Source organism: Belonocnema kinseyi, chromosome 8 (assembly GCF_010883055.1).
Source record: "Belonocnema kinseyi isolate 2016_QV_RU_SX_M_011 chromosome 8, B_treatae_v1, whole genome shotgun sequence".
NCBI classification, from domain to species: domain Eukaryota; kingdom Metazoa; phylum Arthropoda; class Insecta; order Hymenoptera; family Cynipidae; genus Belonocnema; species Belonocnema kinseyi.
Genome location: NC_046664.1, coordinates 75,510,355 through 75,534,674, shown reverse-complemented (window position 1 = coordinate 75,534,674; position 24,320 = coordinate 75,510,355). Strand labels below are relative to the sequence as shown.

The 24,320-nt window shown below is 23.3% G+C and overlaps 2 protein-coding genes across 7 annotated transcripts in view; one reads left to right on the top strand and one right to left on the bottom strand.

Annotated features, from left to right (window-relative positions):
- LOC117177746 (BTB/POZ domain-containing adapter for CUL3-mediated RhoA degradation protein 3) overlaps positions 1–19,761 on the bottom strand; it is a 28,583-nt gene extending 8,822 nt beyond the window's left edge. For all 5 annotated transcript variants that reach the window (XR_004467755.1, XR_004467754.1, XR_004467756.1 and 2 more), the window contains exons 1-3: positions 19,154–19,761; positions 10,790–11,102; positions 1,273–1,471 (exon numbers count right to left, since the gene is read on the bottom strand). Coding sequence is in view for 1 of the 5 variants with exons in the window: in XM_033368649.1 (XP_033224540.1) it covers positions 1,273–1,471; positions 10,790–11,102; positions 19,154–19,442 (801 nt within the window). In the remaining 4 variants the exon portion in view is untranslated. The remainder of the gene's footprint in view (positions 1–1,272; positions 1,472–10,789; positions 11,103–19,153) is intronic.
- Positions 19,762–23,121: 3,360 nt separating this feature from the next.
- Positions 23,122–24,320, top strand: part of LOC117177748 (intraflagellar transport protein 20 homolog B) — a 14,094-nt gene continuing 12,895 nt past the window's right edge. The window contains exon 1 of one of the 2 annotated variants that reach the window (XM_033368650.1): positions 23,122–23,368. In XM_033368650.1, the coding sequence (XP_033224541.1) occupies positions 23,245–23,368 (124 nt within the window). In that variant the 5' untranslated portion in view covers positions 23,122–23,244. The remainder of the gene's footprint in view (positions 23,369–24,320) is intronic. The other variant, XM_033368651.1, reaches the window with a different exon arrangement.

The window sequence follows — 24,320 nt, the reverse complement described above, 5'->3', positions numbered from 1 at the left end:
TATAAATTCATCCTTTTTAATCGAAAATCCAACTGTTTTGTTGAATAATCGCCTTTTTCGGGGAAAAAGTTGATCATTTTAATTAAAAATTTATTCAGAAAAAAAATTAATTAAAAAATTTATCTCTCTTAGTTGCAAATTCGTGTCTTTAGCTTGAAAGTTCAACTATTTAGTTAAAAATTCATCTTTCTTGGAAAATAATCTTTTTTGGTTGCGAAATCAACAATTCTATTGAAAATTCATCGTTATTTATTGAATTCAACTCTTTTTATTTCAAATTGGGATATATTTTTTTTTTGAAATGCAAACTATTATATGAAAATTAACTTTTTTGTTAAAAAATTATCTTTTTGGACTCCAAAGTTAAAAACTTAATTATTTGGGAAGAATTTATCTATTTTGCAGATAATTAATCTTCTAGGTAGAAAATTTCTGCTGTTGGTTAAAAATTCAATTATTTAGATAAAAATTAATCCATTTCGTAGAAAATTCTTCTTTTTTGGTTTGAAATTTCAACAATTTTGTTGAACATTCGTCGTTTTAGCTTCAATTGAACTCTTTTTCATTTAAAATAAACTATTTCGTTGAAAATTCTTCGTTTTTGTTTAGAAAATGTAACTAGTTTGTTGAAAATTATTTTTTTATTTGGTAGAAAATTAGTTTCTTTCATGTGATAATATAACTGTTTGAATTATTAAAAATTTCTCTCTTTTGTTGTATTTAAATATATTTTTATTTAAAATAAAAAAACTTTTCTGTTAAATATCTATTATATTTTGCGTTGAGAATTTATATTTTTTTATTGAAAATTCAACGAGGTATTTTGTTGAAAACTCATGTTTTGGTCGAGATTCAGGTCTTTGGTTTAAAATCTAATTATATATATTAAGAATTCTTTTTTTTTTTTTTATTTAAAAATTCACTTTTTTGTCAGAAAAGTCAGATTTTTTGAAAATGAACTATTTTTTTGAAAATACAATATACTCCGACTTGAAAATTTAGGAATTAAAATAGTTTTAAATTTAATTTAAGATGGTAGATACATTCCCTATTTTCTTGAAAAATCGTCATATTTCCCTTGTTTTGAGATAATTTTGCGCTCTGAAGTCTATTATTTTTTAAAGTTAATTTACTCTATAGTAAAATTGAAAAATATTTAATCCCAAGGTACAGAATTTATAAAAATATTCCAAATTTATAACTTTTTTCAAACTTTCTCAAGTCTTATAACTAAATTTAGATTCTAAAATATTATTAGGAAATTATATTCACCTTTGTATGTTTTTTGTCAGTTGCGTAGACAATAGAGTGACAACAAACTTCAGCTACTTTGCGACCATGACCGTAAAACGTCCAGCAGCAAATTTCACTTGATCCGATAACATCTTTGATAAATAGAACTCTCCCACTAAATCGAAGGGACATCTTATCAAACAGTTCTATGTTTTTTAATAAATTGTCATCTGACGTACTGGAAAAAAAAACCCAGAATTTTTTTTAGTTAAAAGATCAATTTTGCAAGCACTGGGAGAAACTTCAACCGAAAAGGACAACATTCGTTTTTTTTTCTAATCCCATTTCTGTGATACTCTACGATATTTTTTTTTTTGAGAATGAAAAAGAAAAAAATCCCTAGGGAGATTTTTGAATATATTAGATTTTTCATTTTTATTTTGCGTCCAAAAAACGGCTCCCGGTCAAGTTTTTCAATTTTGCCGGTGATCTAAAATTAACAGAATATTTGCCGCAAAACACACCAGTACAAAAAATTGCAAAATAAATTATTTTTTAAATAAAATTATGAAGCTTCGGCTAGAATATTTGAATTTACAACCAAAAAAGATGAATTTTTAAAGAATAAGATTAATTTTCTACCGAAAAATACAAATTTTCTACAAAATATATTAATTTTAACGAAATAGTTTAATTTTAAGTTAAAGCAGACAAATTTTCAACAAAATAGATCAATTTTGAACTAAGAAAAAAGAATTTTTAACCAGGAATGGAATAGTTCCATTTTTAGTTTAAAAAATTATTTATCAACCTAACTGATGAGTTTTTAACTAAAATGATGAATCTGGAACTGAAATAGTTAAATTTTCAAAAACAATAAATTAGTTTTTACTAAAAAAAAGTAAATATTCAATTGGAATAAGTTAAATTTCCAATTAAAAAAATTACTTTACACAACAAAAAACAAATAATTTTTAACATAAAAAAAGTTAAATTTTCCTACAAGGTGATAAATTTTCAACTAAAATTGTAAATCTTTAACTGGAATAGTTGAATTTTAAACCAGAAAAATGAATTTAAAACTGAAATGATGAACCTTTAACTAGAATAATTAAATTTTTGACAAAAATGATGAATTTTCGACCAAGAAGATTAATTACTGCAAAAAATATGAATTTTCCACTAAAAATATCATTTTTTTCAACCAAAACATTAAATAATTAAATTTGTAGTCAAAAAGGAATGTTCAACCAAAGAGATGAATATTTGTCTAAAATTATGGAATATTCAACTGGAATAATAGTTAGATTTTCATTTTAAAAGACAACATAATTTTTAACAAAAAAAAAAATTTTCAACAAAGTAGTTACATTTTTAGAAAAAAATTCATTTTCATCGAAAGAAAAAACAAGTTTTCAATTAAATATCTCATATTTCAACCAAAGAAATTAATTTTTAATCACTTTAATTTAATTTTTAATATATTTTAACCGAGTAAATTAATTTCCAACCTAAAGGATGAATTTTCAACTAAAATTATGAATATTCAACTAGAAATGTTAAAAATTCTTTTCCCTTTTTCTTGTTGAAACATCAAATATTAAATTTTTCTTTGAGAATTGATATTTTTGTTATAAATTCTTTTGAAAATGCTTCTTTTTTGTTTCAAAATTAAACATTTTTTTACCAAAAAATTATTTGACAGAAAATTCTTTCTTTTGGATTAAAAATTCATCTTTTTTTGTTGAAGATTTATCTTTCTTCTAAAAAATGCAATTAATTGGTATAAGATTATTGTATTTTGTTTAAATTTCTTACTTTGTGGGAGATGTCAATAATTCGTTTTTATTGGTTAAATTCAACAATTTTTGAGATTCAATAGTAAAATATTTTTTGATTGAAATATCAACTATTACAACTGTTCCGAAAAAAAACATTCTGCGTTAAAAATTAAATTTTTAAATTGAAAAGATAACTATTTGGTTGAAAAATCAACGGTCTGGTAGAAAATTAGATTTTTTGTTGAAAATTTATATTTTCCGGGTTGAAATTCGAATCTTTTGCAGAAAATTAACTTTTTTAAACATTTTTTAAAATGAAAATTTAAATATTCTTTTTTTTGGATAAATTTTTATCTTTTCAAATTAAAAAATTCAACTATTTGGTTGAAAATTGATTTTATTTGTCGAAAAATCGTCTGTTTAGTACAAAATTAATCTTCTTAGTTGAAAATCCAACTGTTTTGTATAAGGCTCATCTTTTTGGATTATAAATTAAACATTTTTGATGAAATTTCTTTTCTTTATCGATTGAAAAATGTTTTTTGGTTGAAATTTTAACTCTTGTTAAACATTCGTTATTTTTATTTCTTTCTTTTGTGCAACTTTTTGTTGAAAAATCAATGTTTTTTGGTTGAGGATTCAACTATTTTGTTAGAAAGTTCAAATGAACTGTTTTTGATTTAAAACGAAAATCTTTTTTTTTATTCAAATATAAACTACTAAATTATTTATTGGCAATTGATTTTTTTCTGTTGAAAATGAGTTTTTTTTGTTGAAAATTCATATTTTCCGATTAAAAATTTGAATTTCTTGTAAAATTGTTTTTTCTTTATTTTAACATTTTTTAAATGAAAATTTAAATATTCCATTTTTGTATAAATGTTGATCTTTTCAAGTTCAAAAATGCAACTATCTGGTTGAAATTTTATTTCATTTGTCGAAAATTCGTTTGTTTAGTACAAAATTAATCTTATTTGAAAATCCAACTGTTTTGTACAAAACTTGTCTTCTTAGCTTAGAAATTGAAAATTTTAGAAAAAATATTTTTTATTCATCGACGGAAAATTGTTTCTTGGTTAAAGTTTTAACTCTTCTTAAAGATTCGAAATTTTTTATCTTTTTTTGTTTGTTAAAAATGCAGCTTTTCTTTGAAAATCGATCTTTTTTTGGTTTAGGATTCCACTATTTTTGTTAGAAATATGTCCAAAAAATGACCAAAAAAATTCAATTCAACTGTTTTTTTCTATAAAATGAAAATATTTTCTTGGTTAGAATATAAACTACTACATTATTTTTTGACCATTCATATTTTTTGTTTCACTTTATTAATTCATAAGAAACATTAGGATTTTACAAAAAAAATCTCCACCCAAATCGTCTTACGTTATTTTTTAATGACTTTTGGGTTGAAGTCACTCGTGAGACACACCTTGGGGATACGCCTTTAGGGTACCTCTTTGACCTTGACAACAGCGCCATCTGGCACGCGAATTATTGGGTCTTTTAAAGATATTAGAACAATATTTATGAAAAAAAAAAACATTAAATATTTATTAATTTCAATAAAAAATATTATACTAAGGTATGTATACTATACATGTTAAAGATGAAACATTTCTTTTTTTTTTATTGACCAACAATTTCTAAAGAAAGCAGAATCATGAATAAATTCTTAATTTTTCGCGAACATAAGTCGTCTTTATGAAATCTTTGGGAATATTTTTAAATCGCTGTAAATTTTTTGAAATTATTGAAATCTTTGTGAAAATTTAAAATCTTTTGAAGTATTTAAAATATTTGTGAAATCTTTCTTTAATCTAAGCGAAAACTTTTGTATTTACTTGAAATCGCTGGAATATTTGAAACTTTTGTGAATTATTTAGAAATTTTTCAGAAGAATTTAAACTCGTTAAAAATCTTGGAAATGTTTTGTATTTTCGGTTACTGTACCCTTTTTTAAATCTTTTAAATTCTTGAAATCTTTTGTATTCATTGGATATCATTGAAATATTGGAAATTTTTTAAATATTCTAATTTTTTTTAATGATTTAAGATTATTTATATGCTTCAAAATCTGATGCACTGTACCCTTATTTGAAATCTTTGAAATACTTGTATTTTTTGACATCCCAGTAAAATTTTGATATCTTTGAATTTATAGTGTAATGTTTTTTTGATTTATTTGAACTCATTAAAATATTTGAAATATATGTAAAATCTTTTGAAATCTTTGTAATATCTTAAAAATCTTTGTGAGATCTTTCGAAATCTTCTAAACATTTTTGAAATCATTTAAAACCTATCAAATGTTTTGAAATATTTTAACAAAATTTAAAATCAATGCAAACCTTTGAAATTTTTTGAAATCTTAGAAATCTGATTTAACTTACGCTTTTTAAAATATTTAAAATCCGAGTTAAAAACCTTGAAATCTCGGAAAAATGTTAAAATCTTTGTAAAATGTTTCAAATCTTTGAATTTGAAATCTTTATAAAATTTTTTATAAAATCTTGGAAATATTTGTGTTATTTTTTATATTAATTTGAAATCATTAAAGTATTTGAAATCTGGTGTACAGATTTGAAACCTTTTTGAAACGTTTGAATTTGAAATCTTTGTGAAATCTTTTGTGTTCATTTCAAATCATTAAAATATTTGAAATCTTTTTAAATCTTGGTAAAATTTTTGAAATTCATTAAATCTTTGTGAAATGTTTTGAAATATTTGTGAAATATTCGAAATCTTTGTAAAATCTTTTAAATCTTTTGAAATCTTCTAAACACATTTAAAATCGTCTGAAAGCTTTAAAAAATGTAAATCTTTCAAATCTGGTGTACAGTACTCTTTTTGAAATCATTGAATTTGAAATCTTTATGAAACTTTTATGAAATCTTTGAAATATTTGTAAAAATATTTCAAACCTTTGTGAATTATTTTGAAATTTCTCAGAAGAATGTAAACTCGTTTAAAATCTTGGAAATGTTTTGCATTTTCGGTTTCTGTACCCTTTTTGAAAGCTTTTCAATTTTTGAAATCTTTTCAATTTTCGAAATTTTTTGTATTCATTGGAAATCACTGAAATATTGGAAATTTTTCAAAATATGTAAAAAATTCTAATTATTTAATGTCTTTTAAATTCTTCAGAATCTTGAAAATCTGATTCACTGTACCCTTGTTTGAAATCTTTGAAATTAAAGTCAAATGTTTTTTTATTGATTTTAAATCATTAAAATATTAAAAATCTTTGGAGATCTTCTAACAAAATTTCAAATCATTGCAAATCTTTGAAATGTGCTGAAATCTTATAAAATCTAATTTACCTTGCGTTTTTTAACATCTTTAAAATTCGGGTTAAAATCATTTAAATCTTCTTCAAGTTTAAAATATTTGTGAAATGTTTGAAATGTTTGTGAATTTTTAAATTTTTGAAATATTTGTAAAATCTTTTTATTCATTTAAAACCATTAATATATTTGAAATCTTTTTCAAAAATTTTAAACCAACGCAAATATTTGAAATGTTCTGAAATTTGATTTACTTTACGTTTTTTTAAATATTTAAAATTTTTGAAATCTACTGAAAGTTTTAAAATGTTTCTAAAATGTTTGAATTTTTGGAATTCGAAATTTTTGTGAAATCTTTTAAAACGTTGTTAAAATCATGGAAATCCTGGAAATCTTTGTGAAATTTTTAAAAATATTTGTGGAATACTCGAAGTCTTTGTGACATCTTTTGAAATCTTCTTAATATTTTAAACCTTTGAGATCTTGTTCCCTTTTTGAAATCTTTGAATTTGAAACCTTTATGAAATCTTTGAAATATTTGTGAAATCTTTTCTGTTCATTTGAAATCATTCAAATGTTTGAAATTTTTTTTAATGTTGCTGGAAACTTTTAAATCTTTTTGAAATATTTGTGAAATGTTCGAAATCGTTGTAAAATCCTTGAAATCTTTGCGAAATTTTCGAAATCTTTGTGAAATCTTTTAAAATCTTCCTAACATTTTTGAAAATGTTAACATCTTTTAGTCTTTGAAATCTGGTTCCCTTTTTGAAATCTTTCAATTTGAAACCTTTATGAAATCTTTATGAAATCATTTCTATTCATTTGAAATCATTAAAATATTTTTAAAAATTTTTAATGTTGCTTGAAACTTTGAAATCCTTTTGAAATCTTAACATTTTTGAACATTTTTAATTTTTGAAATATTTCTGAAATCTTTTGTATTCATTTAAAATCATTAAAAGATTAGAAATTTTTTTAATGTTGATGGAAACTTTGAAATCTTTGTGAAATGTTTTGAAATTTGTGAAATTTTCTGAAATATTTGTGAAATGTTCGAATTCTTTGTAAAATCCTTGAAATCTTTGTGAAATTTTCGAAATCTTTGTGAAATCTTCTCAACATTTTTGAAAATGTTAAAAAAATTTATTCTTTGATATCTGGTTCCCTTTTTGAAATCTTTATGAAATCTGCGACATATTTCTGAAATCTTTTGTATTCATTTAAAATCATTAAAATATATTAAAATGTGAGTAAGAACTTTGAAATCTTTGTAAAATCTTTGAAATCATTGTGAAATATTTTGAAATCTTCTAAAGAAATTTAAAATCGTTTAAAATCTTTAAAAAAATTAAATCTTTAAATTCTGGTGTACAATGCGCTTTTTTGACATCATTGGATTTGAAATCTTTGAAATATTTCTGAAATCCTTTGTATTCATTTGAAATCATTAAAATATGAAATTTTTGTGAAATCTCTTAAAATCTTTGAAATCCTTGACATTTTCTTGAAATATTTATAAAAATTTTCAAGTATTTGTGAAACCTTTTGTGCTCATTTGAAATCATTTAAATCTTTTGAAATCTCAAATTTATTAAAACGTTTTGAAATTGTTTTAAATCTTTTAAATCTGGTGCAATGCTCTTTTTTAAACCTTTGAAATTATTGAAATCTTCTAAAATCCTTATGAATTTTTTGTGAAATCTTTTGTATTCGTTTGAAATTATTAAAATATTTAAAAATTTTTTAAAGGTTGGTGGAAACTTTGGAATCTTTGTAAAATATTTGTGAAATTTTCGAAATCTTTGTGAAATCTTTTGTATTCATTTAAAATCATTAAAATATTGAACATTTTTTAAATGTTGGTGGAAACTTTGAAATCTTTCTGAAATGTTTTAAAATATTTTTGAAATGTTCGAAATCTTTTGAAAACTTCTGAACAGTTTTGAAAATGTTAAAAAAAATTTAATCTTTGAAATTTTTGAAACATTTGTGAAATCTTTTGTATCCGTTTGAAGTCATTAAAATATTTGAACATTTTTTAAATATTGGTGGAAACTTTGAAATCTTTGCGAAATGTTTTGAAATATTTATAAAATGTTCGAAATCTTTTGAAAACTACTGAACATTCTTGAAAATATTAAAAAATTTAATCTTTGAAATTTTTATGAAATATCTGAAATATTTGTGAAATCTTTTGTATTCATTTGAAATCATTAAAATATTTGAACATTTTTTAAATATTGGTGGAAACTTTGAAATCTTTGTGAAATGTTTTGAAATATTTGTGAAATGTTCGAAATCTTTATGAAATCTTTCGAAACATTCAGATTTTTGAAAATTTTAAATCTTTGGAATCTTTAAAATATTTGTGAAATCGTTTGTATTCATTTGAAATTTTTTAAAATGTTTGTGGAAACTGTGAAATGTTTTGAAATATTTGTAAAATGTTCGAAATCTTTTGAAAACTTCTGAACATTTTTGAAACTGTTGAGAAAATTTAATCTTTGAAATCTTTGAAATATTTGTTCATTTTTTTGCATTCATTTGAAATAATTAAAATATTTGAAATTTTTTAAAATGTTGGTGGAAGCTTTGAAATTTGTTGTGAAATGTTTTGAAATATTTGTGAAATGTTTTGAAATATTTGTGAAATGTTTTGAAATATTTGTGAAATGTTCGAAATCTTTATGAAATCTTTTGAAATATTCAGATTTTTGAAAATGTTAAAAATCTTTAATCTTTTAAATCTTTGAAATATTTGTGAAATCTTTTGCATTCATTTGAAATTATTTTAAATCTTGGTGGAAACTATGAAATCTTTGTGAAATGTTCGAAATCTTTTGAAAATTTCGGAACATTTTTGAAAATGTTAAAAAAATGTAATCTTTGAAATCTTTGAAATATTTATGAAATCTTCTGTATTCATTTGAAATCATTAAAATATTTGAAAATTTTTAAAATGTTGGTGGAAACTTTGAAATCTTTGTGAAATGTTTTGAAATATTTGTGAAATGTTCGAAATCTTTTAAAATATTCAGATTTTTGAAAATGTAAAAAATTTTAATCTTTGAAATCTTTAAAATATTTGTGAAATCTTTTGTATTCATTTGAAATTTTTTAAAATGTTGGTGGAAACTTTGAAATCTTTGTGAAATGTTTTGAAATATTTGTAAAAAGTTCGAAATCTTTATGAAATCTTTTGAAATATTCAGATTTTTGAAAATGTTTAAAATTTGTAATCTTTGAAATCTTTAGAATATTTGTGAAATGTTTTGTATTCATTTGAAATTTGTTTAGATTTTAGTGGAAACTATGAAATCTTTGTGAAATATTTGTGAAATATTTGTGAAATGTTCGAAATCTTTTGAAAACTTCTGAACATTTTTGAAAATGTTAAAAAAATTTTATCTTTAAAATCTTTGAAATATTTGTGAAGTATTTTGTATATTCATATGAAATCATTAAAATATTTGAAATATTTTAAAATATTGGTAAAAACTTTGAAATCTTTGTAAAATCTTTGTGAAATATTTTTAAATCTTCTAAACGAATTTAAAATCGTTTAAAATCTTTAAATTCTGATGTACAATGCACTTTTGTGAAATCGTTAAATTTTAAATCTTTGAAATATTTCTGTAACCCTTTTTATTCATTTGAATTCATTAAAATCTTTGAAATTTTTTTGAAATCTCTTAAAATCTTTGAAAATTTTAGTAAAATCTTTGAAATCCTTGACATTATCTTGAAATATTAATAAAATCTTTCAAGTATTTGTAAAATCTTTTGTGCTCGTTTAAAATCCTTTAAACCTTTTGAAATCTCAAATTTATTGAAACATTTTGAAATTATTAAAAATCTTTAAAATCTGATGTAATACCCTTTTTTAAACCTTTGAAAATGTTTGAAATATTCTAAAATTCTTATCAATTTTTTTTATTCATTTAAAATCATTAAAATATTTGAATTCTGTAAAATGTTTTGAAATATTTGACATCTGCTGTACTGTACTTAAAATCCTTGAAATCTTTTGAAAGTTTTAAAATCTTTGTAAAATAATCAAAATGATTGTGAAATCTTTGAAATCTTATTTGCATTTCTTTTTAAAATCCTTGAATACTTTAAAAATCTTTAAAATCCATGAACTCTTTCTGAAACGTTTCAAAATCCTTTTCAAAATTATTAAAACTTTAAAATCTTTTAAAATTTGGCATATACTAAAAAACCAAGTGACCAAAAGCCCTCCAAAACTGATTTTGATCAAAACAAAAATTCAAGGTTCTCGCGCGAAATTCAAAAAGATTTCCAGGTTTTCAAGACTTAACAAAGAAATCAAGAAGAAATCTAGTTTTTCAAGGTAATTTGCAATCCTGCCAAGATTTCTTGTTGACATTGAATTAAAATTTCTTCCCAATAGTTCCAAATTGGTGGCGCTGTTGTCGCTACCCAACAGACGAATAGATTTTTAGTTTGCTCTGCTTTTTTTTATGTTACCTTGTGTAGGAATATTTGTTATTGTGTCTATTTACAAGCAATTTCACCACGGGTTTTGTGGTATTACTAATTAATAATTGCTCCTCTCGTTGAGAGGTAATTAGAGGGACTCTACATATGGGCTCCGTTTCCCGCTCCTTTTTTTGGAGCGCTTGTTCACACGATTCCGCCAGTTCGCTCACGCAGTAATACTTTGCCTCGGCAAGAAGCTCAGCCATTTCTTTTGTACTCTCTGGCAGAGGCACTGAACCATCCCTCAGGAAATTCAGAATTGTGCCAAAATGTTTTCCACAGCGGTCGATTAGTATCCAACCTGAAACAAAAAAAAAAAAACCAAATTTACGAATTTTGGGTCCAGAAAAAATTTCTTCATTTTATTGTAAATTTTTTTTTTATTGGTTGCAAAAACTTCTGGTAGAAGTTCACACGGCGAAAACTTTTTTTTATTTACACAGAAATTGTTGGTCCAAGCTTCAACGCATTATCCATAAAAAAAAGATATGTATTTACATTAAAACAACTTAAACTTAAAATGCATGCATCCATGTTCCCGTAATAAATCGAAATAAATAAAATCCAATTGTCTAAATAAATCGGTCAAATGTGGAGTATTTTTTGGTCACTATGAAAAATATGATAGCAAGGAGTCTTAGCCCAAAAATTTTAAGTTGATTCCGCAAATAAAATTAAACCTGTTCATCATAAAATGATCAAAATAAGCATTTGTTTATCAACATCGTTTTAATAATTATGTTTTTTTTTTACTACGAAAAATATTATAGCAAGGAGCCTTAGGAAAATAATTTTAAGGTGATTCCGCAAAAAAAAAATCAAGCCTTTTTATAAAAAATCGTCAAAATGTGCATTTGTATTATAGAAATTTCGTCTCTTTGTATTTAAAATTAAGATAGTTAGTAGAAAATTCTACTATTTAGTACAAAATTAAACTCTTTTCTAGAAACCTCGTCCTTTTGGCTTTAAAATTATAAAAATAGGTAGAAAATTCTTCTATTTTATAAAAAATTCGTCTTTTTTATTAAAAAATGCAACAATTTTGTAGAAATTTCTACTCTTTCACTATGAAAAATATGATAGCAAGGAGTCTTAGACAAAACATTTTAAGTTGATTCCGCAAAAAAAATTAACCATTTTCATCATAAAATGATCAAAATGAGCATTTGTTTATAAACATTATTTAAATAATTATGTTTTTTTTTACTCCGAAAAATATTATAGCAAGGAGCCTTAGGAAAAACATTTTAAGTTGATTCCGCAAAAAATTAATCCTTTTCATAAAAAAATCGTCAAAATGTGCATTTGTTTATAATTTTTTTTTTTAAACAAATAGCAATCATTAGCTATTCTTAACTTATTTTAAGCGCACAGCATTATCTGAGATACTGTATACACAAGCTATGGATCAAAATTAGCTAATCATTGCAAATCACGAAAAAATTACTTTTGTTAATTAATTTGTTTATAAAATTATTTAAAAATTTGTTGTTACTCCAACCCACTAATAAATTATTTGTAGTTAATTTTTACATTGATTTATGACCTTTTTAAATGAATTTCAAAGTCTTAAAAGAAATGGTATCATGGAAAATTTTAGCAACAAAAAATGGTAAGTTTATTGTTGAATAAAAAATTTTCGTTGAGTCAAAATAAAAATTGCACAGTTTAATGTTATACCTGGAAGCCTTACGGTCAAGTCTAAAAAATCAAAATCCGTTAAGAACTAAAAAACAACTAAAATATAAAAAAAATAAAATTTAATATTAAAATATTATATTATAATTATTATAATAAATATTAAAATTTTAATATAAAATATAAAAATATATACTACAAAATAAATAAAAAATAAGAGTTCTCAACTAAAAATGGAATAGTTAAATTATCGATTTGATATATTATTTTTCAATTAAAAAATCAGATTTATTTGTAAAATAAATTTAATTCAACTTTCAACCAAGCAGTTTTATTTTCAACCAAAAATATTAATTAATCACTAAAATGATCAATATTTAATTACAATACGTGAATTTTTAGGCAAAATTTAATTTTCGAATAAGATTAATTTTCAAATAGGAAGATTAATTTTCCGCCAAGAAAGGCAATTTAAAAAAAAAGGAATTTTTTACAAAGAAAAAAGCTGAATTTTTAACTAAAAAAGACTAATTTTGAACCAAACTAATAAATTTCCAATTACACTTATAAATCTTTATTTGAGATAGATGAATTTTAAACAAAAAGATAAATTTTTAACCTAATAGTTGAATTTAAAAAAAAAAAATTTGTAACCAAGAAGATTAATTTTGACCAAAGGAGACGAATTTTATAGAAAATACATGAATTTTAAATTAAAAATATAAATTCTCACCCAAACATTGAATTTTCAGCCAAAATTATTTTTTAAACAAAGAGATGAATTTTCAACTAAAAAGATGTAATTTTAAATTGGAATAGTTGAATTTTCCGGTAAAAAAAACTAATTTGCAATAAAAACGAAACTAATTTTCAACAAAATAGTTACATTTTCAAACGAAGTGATGAATTTTCAACAAAAATTATGAATTTTCAACTGGAATAGTTGAATTTAAAAACAAAAAACATAAATTTGCAAGTAAAATGATGAGTGTTTAACTAGAATCATTAAATTTCCAACAAAAAGATTAATTTTCCACTTAGAAGATTAATTTACACCAAAAACGTCAAAATTTTTTACTAAAAAGTTTAATTTTTCAAACAAATATTGATTCGAACTATTTTCAGTAAAACAATTGACAAAATAGTTAAAGTTACAACTGAAATAGTTAAATTTTCAGTGATAACATTAATTTTCAGAAAAAGAAAAAACGAATTTTCAGCAAAATAGCTCATTTTTAAGCTAAGGAGATGAATTTTTAATTAAAATGATGAATCTTTAACAAAAAATTAATTTTTAACAAAAGAGTAACTCTCAACCAAGTAATTCAATCTTCGTTCAAAAAAGATGAATCCGGAACAAAATATATATTATTTGATATTTAAACAAAAAAATATTGAAATTTTTAATAAATAATGGAATTGAACCAAAAAAGAACGATTTGTCAACAAAAGACGGATTTTCAACTCAAACCGATCCAATTTAACCCAAAAAAGAATAGTTGAATTTTCAGTTTAAAAAATTGATCGCAAACAACAAAAAACGAATTTTCAACAAAATAATTACATACATTAATATAAAGCTACTTTTACAAATGGAGAAAAAAATTGTGGGAAAAATGTGAAAAAATTTTGATTAATTAAGGGTATATGAGTAAAAATAATTATAATTTTTATTTCAGGGCAGGGAGTTTCAGTAAAAGAATACAATTTCACTTGAAACAGGGTATTTCGAAAAGAAAATTTTTCTGAATTATAATTTAAAATTTTAATATAGAAGCTAAACTCTTTTGTTAAAAATCAATTTTTTTTATGAAAGATTCATTTTTATTAAAAATTTATCTCTTTTTACTTGTTCTAAATCAAATTTTCAACTAAAAATTTACCTTTTCCAGTACAAAATTTAACTATTTTTTTGAAAATTCGATTTTTTTTTGGTTTAGAATTAGGTTTTTAACGGAAAATTCAACTACATATTTGGTTGCAAATGGATATTTTTTATTTAAAAATTACACTATTTTTGGAAATTCATGTAATTTGTGGAAAATTCGTATTTTTTTCTAGAAAATTAATCTTCTTAATTCAAAATTAATCTTTTTGGTAGGTATAAAATTCAATAATAACACTTGAAGATTCATAATTTAATTCATCATATTTAACCGTTACATTTTGGGTGGAAAATTGATCTTCTGAATTTGAGAATTTTTCAAAAGAATGATAATTTTAAGTTGATTCAGGGAATTTGTCAAAAAAATTACAATTCTGAGCTTAAGATGGATTTAAAAAAGAAGTATAATGAAGTAGTTTTCTTTAGAAAGAACCACTTAAGTCGATTTAAGTTATGGTACAAAATTGCTAAAGAAACTTATATAAATTTGTTTTTTACAACAAAAAATATACATGTTTCAGATAGTGCTAACATTTTAAAACCATAAAATATCATTTTTAGTTTATAATAAGACATCTTGAGAAGTTTCTTCGGCAATTTCATTTTTTTTTTTAAATTAAAATTCAGATATAGAGCAAGGTATTTTCCAGAAGAATTATAATTCATTTTTTCATTCTTTTTGGTTGAAAAGTCTACTATGAAATTTCTGGTTAAAAACTTAATAATTTTGTTTAAAAGTCATACTTTTTGTTCGTAAATTCAACTGTCTTGTTGAAACTTCGTCTTTTTGGCTTGAAAATTCAACAATTTGATTGCAATCTTTTTATTCATTGACTAACAAATTTTGTTTGTTAAAAATTGAACATTTTGTTGAACATTAGTTTTTTTAATTTGAAAATTCATCTCTTTCGGTAGAAATTTCACATTTTTTCGTTAAAAATGAATCAGCTTCAGTTGAACATTAAATTTTTATTTAAAATTCAACTGTTTTTTATAAAATTCAACAACTTGGTAGCAAATTGAACTCTGTAGTTGAAAATTGATGTATTGTGTTGAATGTTTGTCTTTTTTATCAGAATACCAAATTGGATGTTGTTAAAAATGCAACTATTTGTTTCAAAACTAATATATTTTAGTTGAGGATTAAAGTAGTTAAATCCATATATTTTTAAGTTACATTAAAAGCATTTTTCGATCCAATATCAACTATTACATTTTTGGTTAAAATTCATCTTTTTAAATGGAAAATTCAACTCCTTGGTTGAAATTTGAGCTAATTAATAGTTCGCAAGTTTACTTGGAAATAATATATATATTTTTTTGCTTAAAAATTAATTTTTAAAGTAAAAATGTAACTATTTTGTTGAAAATTCATATTCTCGGGATGAACATTCAACTTTTTTGTAGAGAATGCGCATTTTTGATTTAAAAATTCAATAGTTTGGTAAAAAATGCTACTATTTGGTACAAAATTAAACTGCTTTTTATAAAATTCGTATTTTTGGCTTTAAGATTATAAAAATAGGTCGAAAATTCTACTATTTGGTATACAATTAAAACTATTTTGTGAAAAAGTCGCCTTTCTGTATGAAAAATTAAACAAATTTGTAGAAAATTCTACTCTTTGGTACAAAATTAAACTGTTTTGTAAAAAAGTCGTATTTTCTATTTAAAAATTCAACAGTTTGGTAGAAAATTCTACTATTTGGTACAATATTAAACTGTTTTATAGAGATTTCGTCTTTTTGTATTTAAAATTAAGATAATTGGTAGAAAATTCTACTATTTGGTACAAAATTAAACTGTATTGTAGAAAGCTCATCTTTTTGGCTATAAAATGATAAAAATTGGTCGAAAATTCTACTATTTGGTATAAAATTAAACTATTTTTTGAAAAAGTCGTCTTTTTGATTAAAAAATTAAACAACTTTGTAGAAAATTCTAATCTTTGGTACAAAATTAAACTGTTTTGAAAAAAATTCAACAGTTTGGTAGAAAATTCTACTATTTGGTACAATATTAAACTATTTTCTAGAAAGCTTGTCTTTTCGACTTTAAAATTATAAAAATGGGTATAAAATTTTCCTATTTTGTAAAAAATTCAACAATTTTGTAGAAAATTGTACTCTTTGGTTCAACGTTAAACTGTTTTGTAAAAACGTCGTGTTTTTTATTTAAAAATTTAACAGTTTGATAGAAAATTCTACTATTTGGTAAAATATTAAAATATTTAATAGAAATTTCGTTTTTTTTGCTTTAAAATTAAGACAATTGGTAAAAAATTCTTTTATTTGGCACAAAATTAAACTCTTTTGTAGAAAATTGTTTTTTTTTTTATTTAAGAATTCAGCAATTTTGTAGAAAAGTCGTGTTTTTTATTTTAAATTTCAAATTTTGGTAGAAAATTCTACTATTTGGTACAATATTAAACTATTTTATAGAGATTTCGCCTTTTTGGCTTTAAAATTAAGAAAATTGGTAGAAAATTCTTCTATTTGGTACAAAATTAAACTGCTTAGTAGAAAATTCGTATTTTTGGCTTTAAAATTAAACTATTTTGTAAAAAAAATTCGTCTTTTCTTATTCAAAAATTTAACAATTTTGTAGAAAATTCTACTCTTTGGTACAAAATTAAACTGTTTTGTAAAAAAGTCCTGTTTTTTATTTCAAAAGTCAACAGTTTGATAGAAAATTCTATTATTTGGTACAATATTAAACTGTTTTATAGAAAGTTCGTCTTTATGGCTTTAAAATAATGACAATTGGTAGAAAATTCAACTATTTGGTACAAAATTAAACTCTTTTGTAGAAAATTCGTTTTTTTTTATTTAAAAATTTAGTAATTTTGTAGAAAAGTCGTGTTTTTTATTTAAAAATTCAACAGTTTGGTAAAAAAACTCTACTATTTGGTAAAATATTAAACTATTTTATAGAAATTTCGTTTTTTTGGCTTTAAAATTAAGACAATTGGTAAAAAATTCTTCTATTTGGAACAAAATTAAACTCTTGTGTAGAAAATTCGTTTTTTTTTAATTTAAAAATTCAGCAATTTTGTAGAAATGTCGTGTTTTTATTTTAAAAATTCAACAGTTTGGTAGAAAATTCTACTATTTGGTACAAAATTAAAATGTTTTGTAGAAAGTTCGTCTTTTGCCCTTAAAATTATAAAAATTGGTAGAAAATTCAACTATTTTGTAAAAAATTCTTCTTTTCTTATTTAAAAATTCAAAAATTTTGTAGAAAATTCTACTCTTTGGTACAAAGTTAAATTGTTTTGTAAAAAAATTCTTGTTTTTTATTTAAAAATTCAACAGTTTGATCGAAAATTCTACTATTTGGTACAATATTAAACTGTTTTATAGAAAGTTCTTCTTTATAGTTTGAAAATAATGACAATTGGTAGAAAATTAAACAATTTAGTACAAAATTAAACTGTTTTACTACTACTATTCTATACTACTATTAGGTATAAAATTAAAGTTGTTTTGTAGAAAGTTCGTCTTTTTGGCTTTAAAATTCAAGTTTCATCGGAAATTATACTCTTTGGTAGAAAATTATTCTGTTTTGTAGAAAATTCATCTTTTTAATTTTAAACAATACAAAATTGGTAGAAAATTCTGTTTGGTAAAACATTGAACTGTTTTGTAAAAAATTCGTCTTTTTTATTTGAAAATTCAACAGTTTTGTAGAAAATGCTCCTCTTTGGTACAAAATTAAACTATTTTGTAAAAAATTCGCCTTTTGACTTTAAAACTATAAAAATTTTTCAAAAATTATACTGTTTGGTATAACATTCAACTATTTTTGTAAAAAATTCGAGTTTTCGATTTAAAAATTCAACAACTTTGTAGAAAATTTTACTTTTTTGTACAAAATTAAACTTTTTTGTAAAAAATTGTGTTTTTTATTTAAAAATTCAACAGTTTGATAGAAAATTCTACTTTTTGGTACAATATTAAACTGTTTTTATGGAAAGTTCGTCTTTATGGTTTTAAAATAATGACAATTGATAGAAAATTCTACTATTTGGTACAAAATTGAAATGTTTTGTAGTAAGCTCTGGTACAAATTCTATAATAAAATTTGGAACAAAATTGGTTTATTTTCTTTTAGATGAATTCATCTAAATGAAAATTTAACTGCTCCAATTTTAGGTTTAAATTTATCTTTTTAGTTAAAAAAATAAAACTATTTAGTGAAAAAATTTTAGAATCGAAAAAATATAAACTAAAAATGAATTCTATAAAATTTGAACTAACCCCACATCCACTGTTAAATTGAAAATCTATCTATTTTGTTTGAGAATTCAACTCTTTACTGAGGATTCGTCCTTTTTGGTTCAATTTAACTGTTTTTTTTTTTAAATTTTAAATGAAAATCTTTTCTTGGTTAAAATATAGATGGTAACATTTTTTGTTGAGAATATCCTTTTTTTGTTGAAAATTCAACTACTTTGTTAATTCCAAAGAAACCTTAAGATTTTATCAACCTGAATAAATTCACGATAAAAATATTTTTTCAAAGAAAACTAAAGAAATAGTGGCATTGGCGGTCAATTGTGAGAAAACAGTGTTTTAGTGTCATTTTTTTCGAAATAGCAGCAAAATAGTGTTATCGCTGAAAAAATGTGTGTTTCGCATAATAATAAAAAAATAACATTAACGTCTCCCAGGAACGATTTAAATCAACAGATTCAAATTTCCATTGCATTTAATAAACTGTACCATTCTCGCGATAAAAGTGTCTCTAAAATCTAAAATCATTGAAATTGCTACCCAGATATTCAACTAAAATCTGAATTCCTGAAAATTCGGAGAAATCGGTATTACCTTCAGAATCAGTAAGGACTTCCATCCGACCACTGAACATTGCACGTAACATTGTGTCATGTTTTCTGAGAGTGGTTATTGTCGTATAATGCAAAGATCCGCCAATGTTAAGTTTGACATATTCGGAGGGATATTTATTGCCAGTTTGATGATCTCCCATAACGTTAACTTTTAGGAGAGGCGGAGAAATGAATGAAGAAGATAAAGTAGGTGACGAAGGTGCGGATGAAGATGACGGTGTTGGTGCAGAGATACAAATCTTCTCGACTGACAGAGTCAACTGAGTCATTTATTTAAGACATGAGCAACAATCTGTTGCGACTGGCTTATTAATCTCAGTCCTGAACGATCGCGAAAAGAGCTTGAGTTTTATTTGTAATAATCCAAGTCTGAAAATGTTTCGATTAACCTCACTTTTGTCACGATTTTATTAAAGTCAACTCTCAAATCAGTCTATTCACTGTATCTCCAATTACACTACACAATTATTTCCCATCTTTGAACAAAATCCGCGGAAACTGACATCGATTTTTTTATATATTTTTTTTCTACAACCACTCCACGACTTATCTAATGAACGACCATATTGACGGATTGTGATGGATGACTGCTAGCTGTTCTAGCAAGTCGCGCATGCGCGACATGTCTACCAACTGAGGAAAATTTAAAATTATGATTATGAATAAAAGACTTCATAAACCAAAATGCTTTCAAAACAGGGGAAATAGGGTTATTGTTTCACTGAAAATAGGGGAATAACGAGGGAATCAATTATTTTATATAAAAATATTGCGGGTAGCTATAATATTTAATTCAATATGAAATTCTTTAAATTTCTAAAATTTAAGCGGGGTAGCCATTTTAATAAAATAAAAAAATGCGCGGTTTTAACCCGGTTCGCAAACTCAAGCTAAAAAATTGTCCATTTTCACTTTTATATTTCAACAAAAAATATGATTTTTCAACCAAAAAGTTCAATTCTCAACCAAAGAGTTTAATTTAGTACAAAATTGTTGAATTTTGAAGCCAAAAATATTAATTTTCTAAAAAACGGAATTTTCAAGCAAAAAGACGAAATTTTGAAAAAACCGTTGAATTTTAAAGAAAAAACTTATTTTCAACCAATAAAGATGATTTTTCAAGAAAAACAGATGAATTTTCGATACAAAACACGAATATCAAACAAAACAGTTACATTTTAAACTAAAAAAGATTTTATACCAAAAGAGATAAATTTCCAAAAAAAAAGACGAATTTTTAACCAAATATGGATATTTTAGTGAAAAAGTTGAAATTATTACCAAAAAAAAAGTTTCATTGCCAAACAGGAGACTTGAATTTTTAACCAACAAAGATTTTTTACCAAAAGAGATAAATTTTCAATCCAAAAAGACGAATTTACAACCAAAATAAAATTTTTAACCAAAAAATTGAAATTTTTTACCAACAAAAAAAACCATACCATTTCAAATCAAATATGAGTAGTTGAATTTTCAACCAAAAATGTGAATATTGAATTAAAACAAATGAAGTTTCTATACAAAACACGAATATCAAAGAAAGCAGGCGAATTTTAAACCAAAAAAGATTTTCTATCAAAAGAGATCAAATTTTCAATCCAAAAAGAAGAATTTTCAACCAAATATAGAATTTTTAAACAAAAAAGTTGAAATTTTTACCAAAAAACATAAAATTTCAAACCAAATGTGAATATATAGTTGAATTTTCAACCAAAAAAGATTAAATTTTAACAATAACTGTTGCCTTTTGAAATAAATGGTTGAATTTTCAAGCCACAAGGACGAATTTTTGAGAAAATGGTTGAATTTGAAATAAAAAATTTATTTCCAACCAAGAAAGATAATTTTTTTAGAAAAAAAAGATTAATGTTCTATGAAAAAGACGAATACAAAAAAAAACTTGAATTTTAAACCAAAAAAGATTTTCTACCAAAAGAGATAAATTTGCAATCCAAAAAGAAGAATTTTCAACCAAACGTAGAATTCTTAACCCAAAATTTGAAAGTTTCAACAAAAAACATCAATTTTCAAACCAAATATTAGCACGTAGTTGAATTTTTAACCAAAAAGTTAAATTTCCAATCTAAAAAGATAAATTTTCAACGTAAAAAAATAAAATTTAACAATAACGGCTACATTTTAAAACAAAAAAGTTGTATTTTAAACCAAAAAAGATTTTCTACCAAAAGAGATAAATTTGCAATCCAAAAAGAAGAATTTTCAACAAAACGTAGAATTCTTAACCCAAAATTTGAAAGTTTTAACAAAAAACATCAATTTTCAAACCAAATATGAGCACGTAGTTGAATTTTCAACCAACAAGTTAAATTTTCAATCTAAAAAGATAAATTTTCAACGTAAAAAAAATAAAATTTAACAATAACGGCTACATTTTAAAACAAAAAAGTTGTATTTTAAACCAAAAAAGATTTTCTACCAAAAGAGATAAATTTTCAACCCAAAAAGACGAATTTTTAAGCACATAGTTAAATTTTTATCTAAAAAGTTGAATTTTCAATCTACAAAGATGAATTTTCCATCAAATGGTCGAATTAAAAAAAATTAAACTTCATTATAAAAACAGTTCCATTTTCAACCAAATATTAAAGTTTCTATCTAAAAGACGAATTTTTTGAAGATAGTCGGATTTTCAACAAACAAATTATTTTCGACCAAAAAAAATGATTCTTAAACATAAAAAATGAATTTTCTATTCGAAATACGAATATCTAACAAAAAAATTGAATTTTAAACCAAAAAAGATTTTTTATCCAAAAAGATGCATTTCCAGTCAAATAATTTTCTACCAAAACGACGAATTTTTAAATAAAAAAAAAAAATTCTGCAAAAAAAATCCAATTTTTCAACAAAATAGTTCAATTTTTAACAAAGAAAGGCATCATTTACAAAATTAATTAAAAGAAAAGCATTTCCAGCAAAATGGTAAATTTTCGAACATTCTGAAACAAAGACTTTAGCCCAAAAGGACCAAAACTTGGAATAGATTAATTTTCAGTTTAAAAAAATATAATTGACAAAATCGGTAAATTTTCAACTATTAACAAACCTTTTGAATAAAAAAATGGAGTTTCAACAGAATATTTTAATTTTTAAAAAAAGAAACATTAATTTTAAACCGAAAAAATGTAAAAAGAAAAAAAAATTTCTATCAAAAAGGCGAAATTGCAAATAAAAAAAAAACACATTTTAACTGAATATTTTAGTACTTACTCAAGTTTATAGTTTAAAAATTATTTTAAAAAATCACCAAAATATATCATTTTTTAGACCAAGAAATGAAGTTTTAACCAAAATAGACGAATTTTCAACTATAAAGGATACATTTTCAAGCAAAAAAAATAAATTATAAAAAAATAAGTTAATTTTCAGTCAAAGAAATGATTTTTTAACAAAAAGTAAAAATTTCAATCTAAAACATTAATTTTCATGAAACAACAGACCAATTTTTCATAAAATATACGAATTTTCCACCAAATTGTGTATTTGTCAACTAAAAAAGTTAAATTTTTCAGCCTGAATATCGAATATATTAAAATTTTTAACAAACAAAAACAACATTAATTTTCCACCAAAAAAAATATTTTCAAACAAGAAGAAGAATTTTCTACCAAAAAGATGAATTTTCAACTAAAAAAGAATACATTTTTCAAATTAAAATTTCAACTTATTATTCTTGAATTTTCAGTTTAGAAAATTTACGTTCAGGCAAAACAGATCAATTTATAACCAAGAAAAATTGTCTATTCAAAACGATGAATTTTTAACTAAAAAAGATAAATTTCCAAGAAAAAAAGAAAGGATTTTCAAAATTCCCGCATTATCAAACACGTACATCCAAACAAAAAAACTATATTATACTTTAGGATTAGTTATTGTTTTGTTTACACAGTTTCTCGCATAAATTATGGAGATTGTACCAAGTAAAAAATGAGGTGGATGATTTTAAATGATAATATAAATCAATATCTGTCATATTGATTTTTTCCGATAGATTTTGCTTTGGAGGGTTGTTAGCACTGGGAAGTAAGTCTAGCAGCGTCTTTTGAGAAAATGGCAGACTCGCTAGCAAAGTACGGACTCTATATTGACGATTTGAGTAAAATACGAGTTTTAGACCCCGAGGTGGTCAACCAAGCGAGCAAATTGCAGGAAGAATGTCAAACATTTGTTACTAGTAAGTAAGGCACACTGGGTTCTTATGCACCACCTCGAGCAAGAAAAATTGTTGCTATTCCAGGACTGAAGCACTTCACTGTTTTCTGTAGATTATCAATAAAAGTAGACTCTCTGCCAATTTAGATTTTTTCTGTGGAATCACTCACCTTTTCCTCCTTCGGAAACGATCCTATTGACAACTTATCACTTATTTATCTCACACTGGAGTGTAATCTTTAGAAATAACGAGCACTTATCTTGTATATCTAAAACCGATCGTAACTTCGTCGCCATCTGCGGGTAGATTATTTAATTAGAATCACCGGTCGAGGCCAAAGAAAAAATTATTTTAGAGTAATAGAAAATTAACATCCTTGAACGAAGGTACAACTAGTTTGTTGAAATTGAAGAAAAAATCATTTTGTTGACTGAAAGTTTGACTATTCCGTTTTTCGTTGAAAATTAATAATTTTTAATTGATAATTCAAGTATTTTGTTAAAAATTTATTTTCTGGTTGGAAATTTATGATTTTAATTGAAAATTCAGCCCTTTAATTGAGATTTCATGAATTTTGATCAAATTTTTTGTAGGCAATTAATCTTCTTGGTAGAAAATTAATTTTTGTTCAATTTTTTTGGTTTAAAAATTAATTTTTAGATGAAATTTGATCTCTTTAACTGAAATTTCCTGTATTTTGTCGAAACATCATCTCTTTTTTTGTAGAAAATTAATTTCTTTAGTTGATAATTCACCTATTTTGTTGATTATTTTGTTGGTTTTGTTAAAAATTATTTTTTTTGACTGCAACTTTAGCTATTCTATTTTTGGATAAAAATGTCTCTTCTTTAGTTGATAATTTAACTTTTATGTTGACACTATATGTTTCAACCTAAAATAATAAATTTCATAAATAAATAAGTTTTTTAAATAAGTCATAAATAAGTTTCAACCTAAAATAATAAATATTATT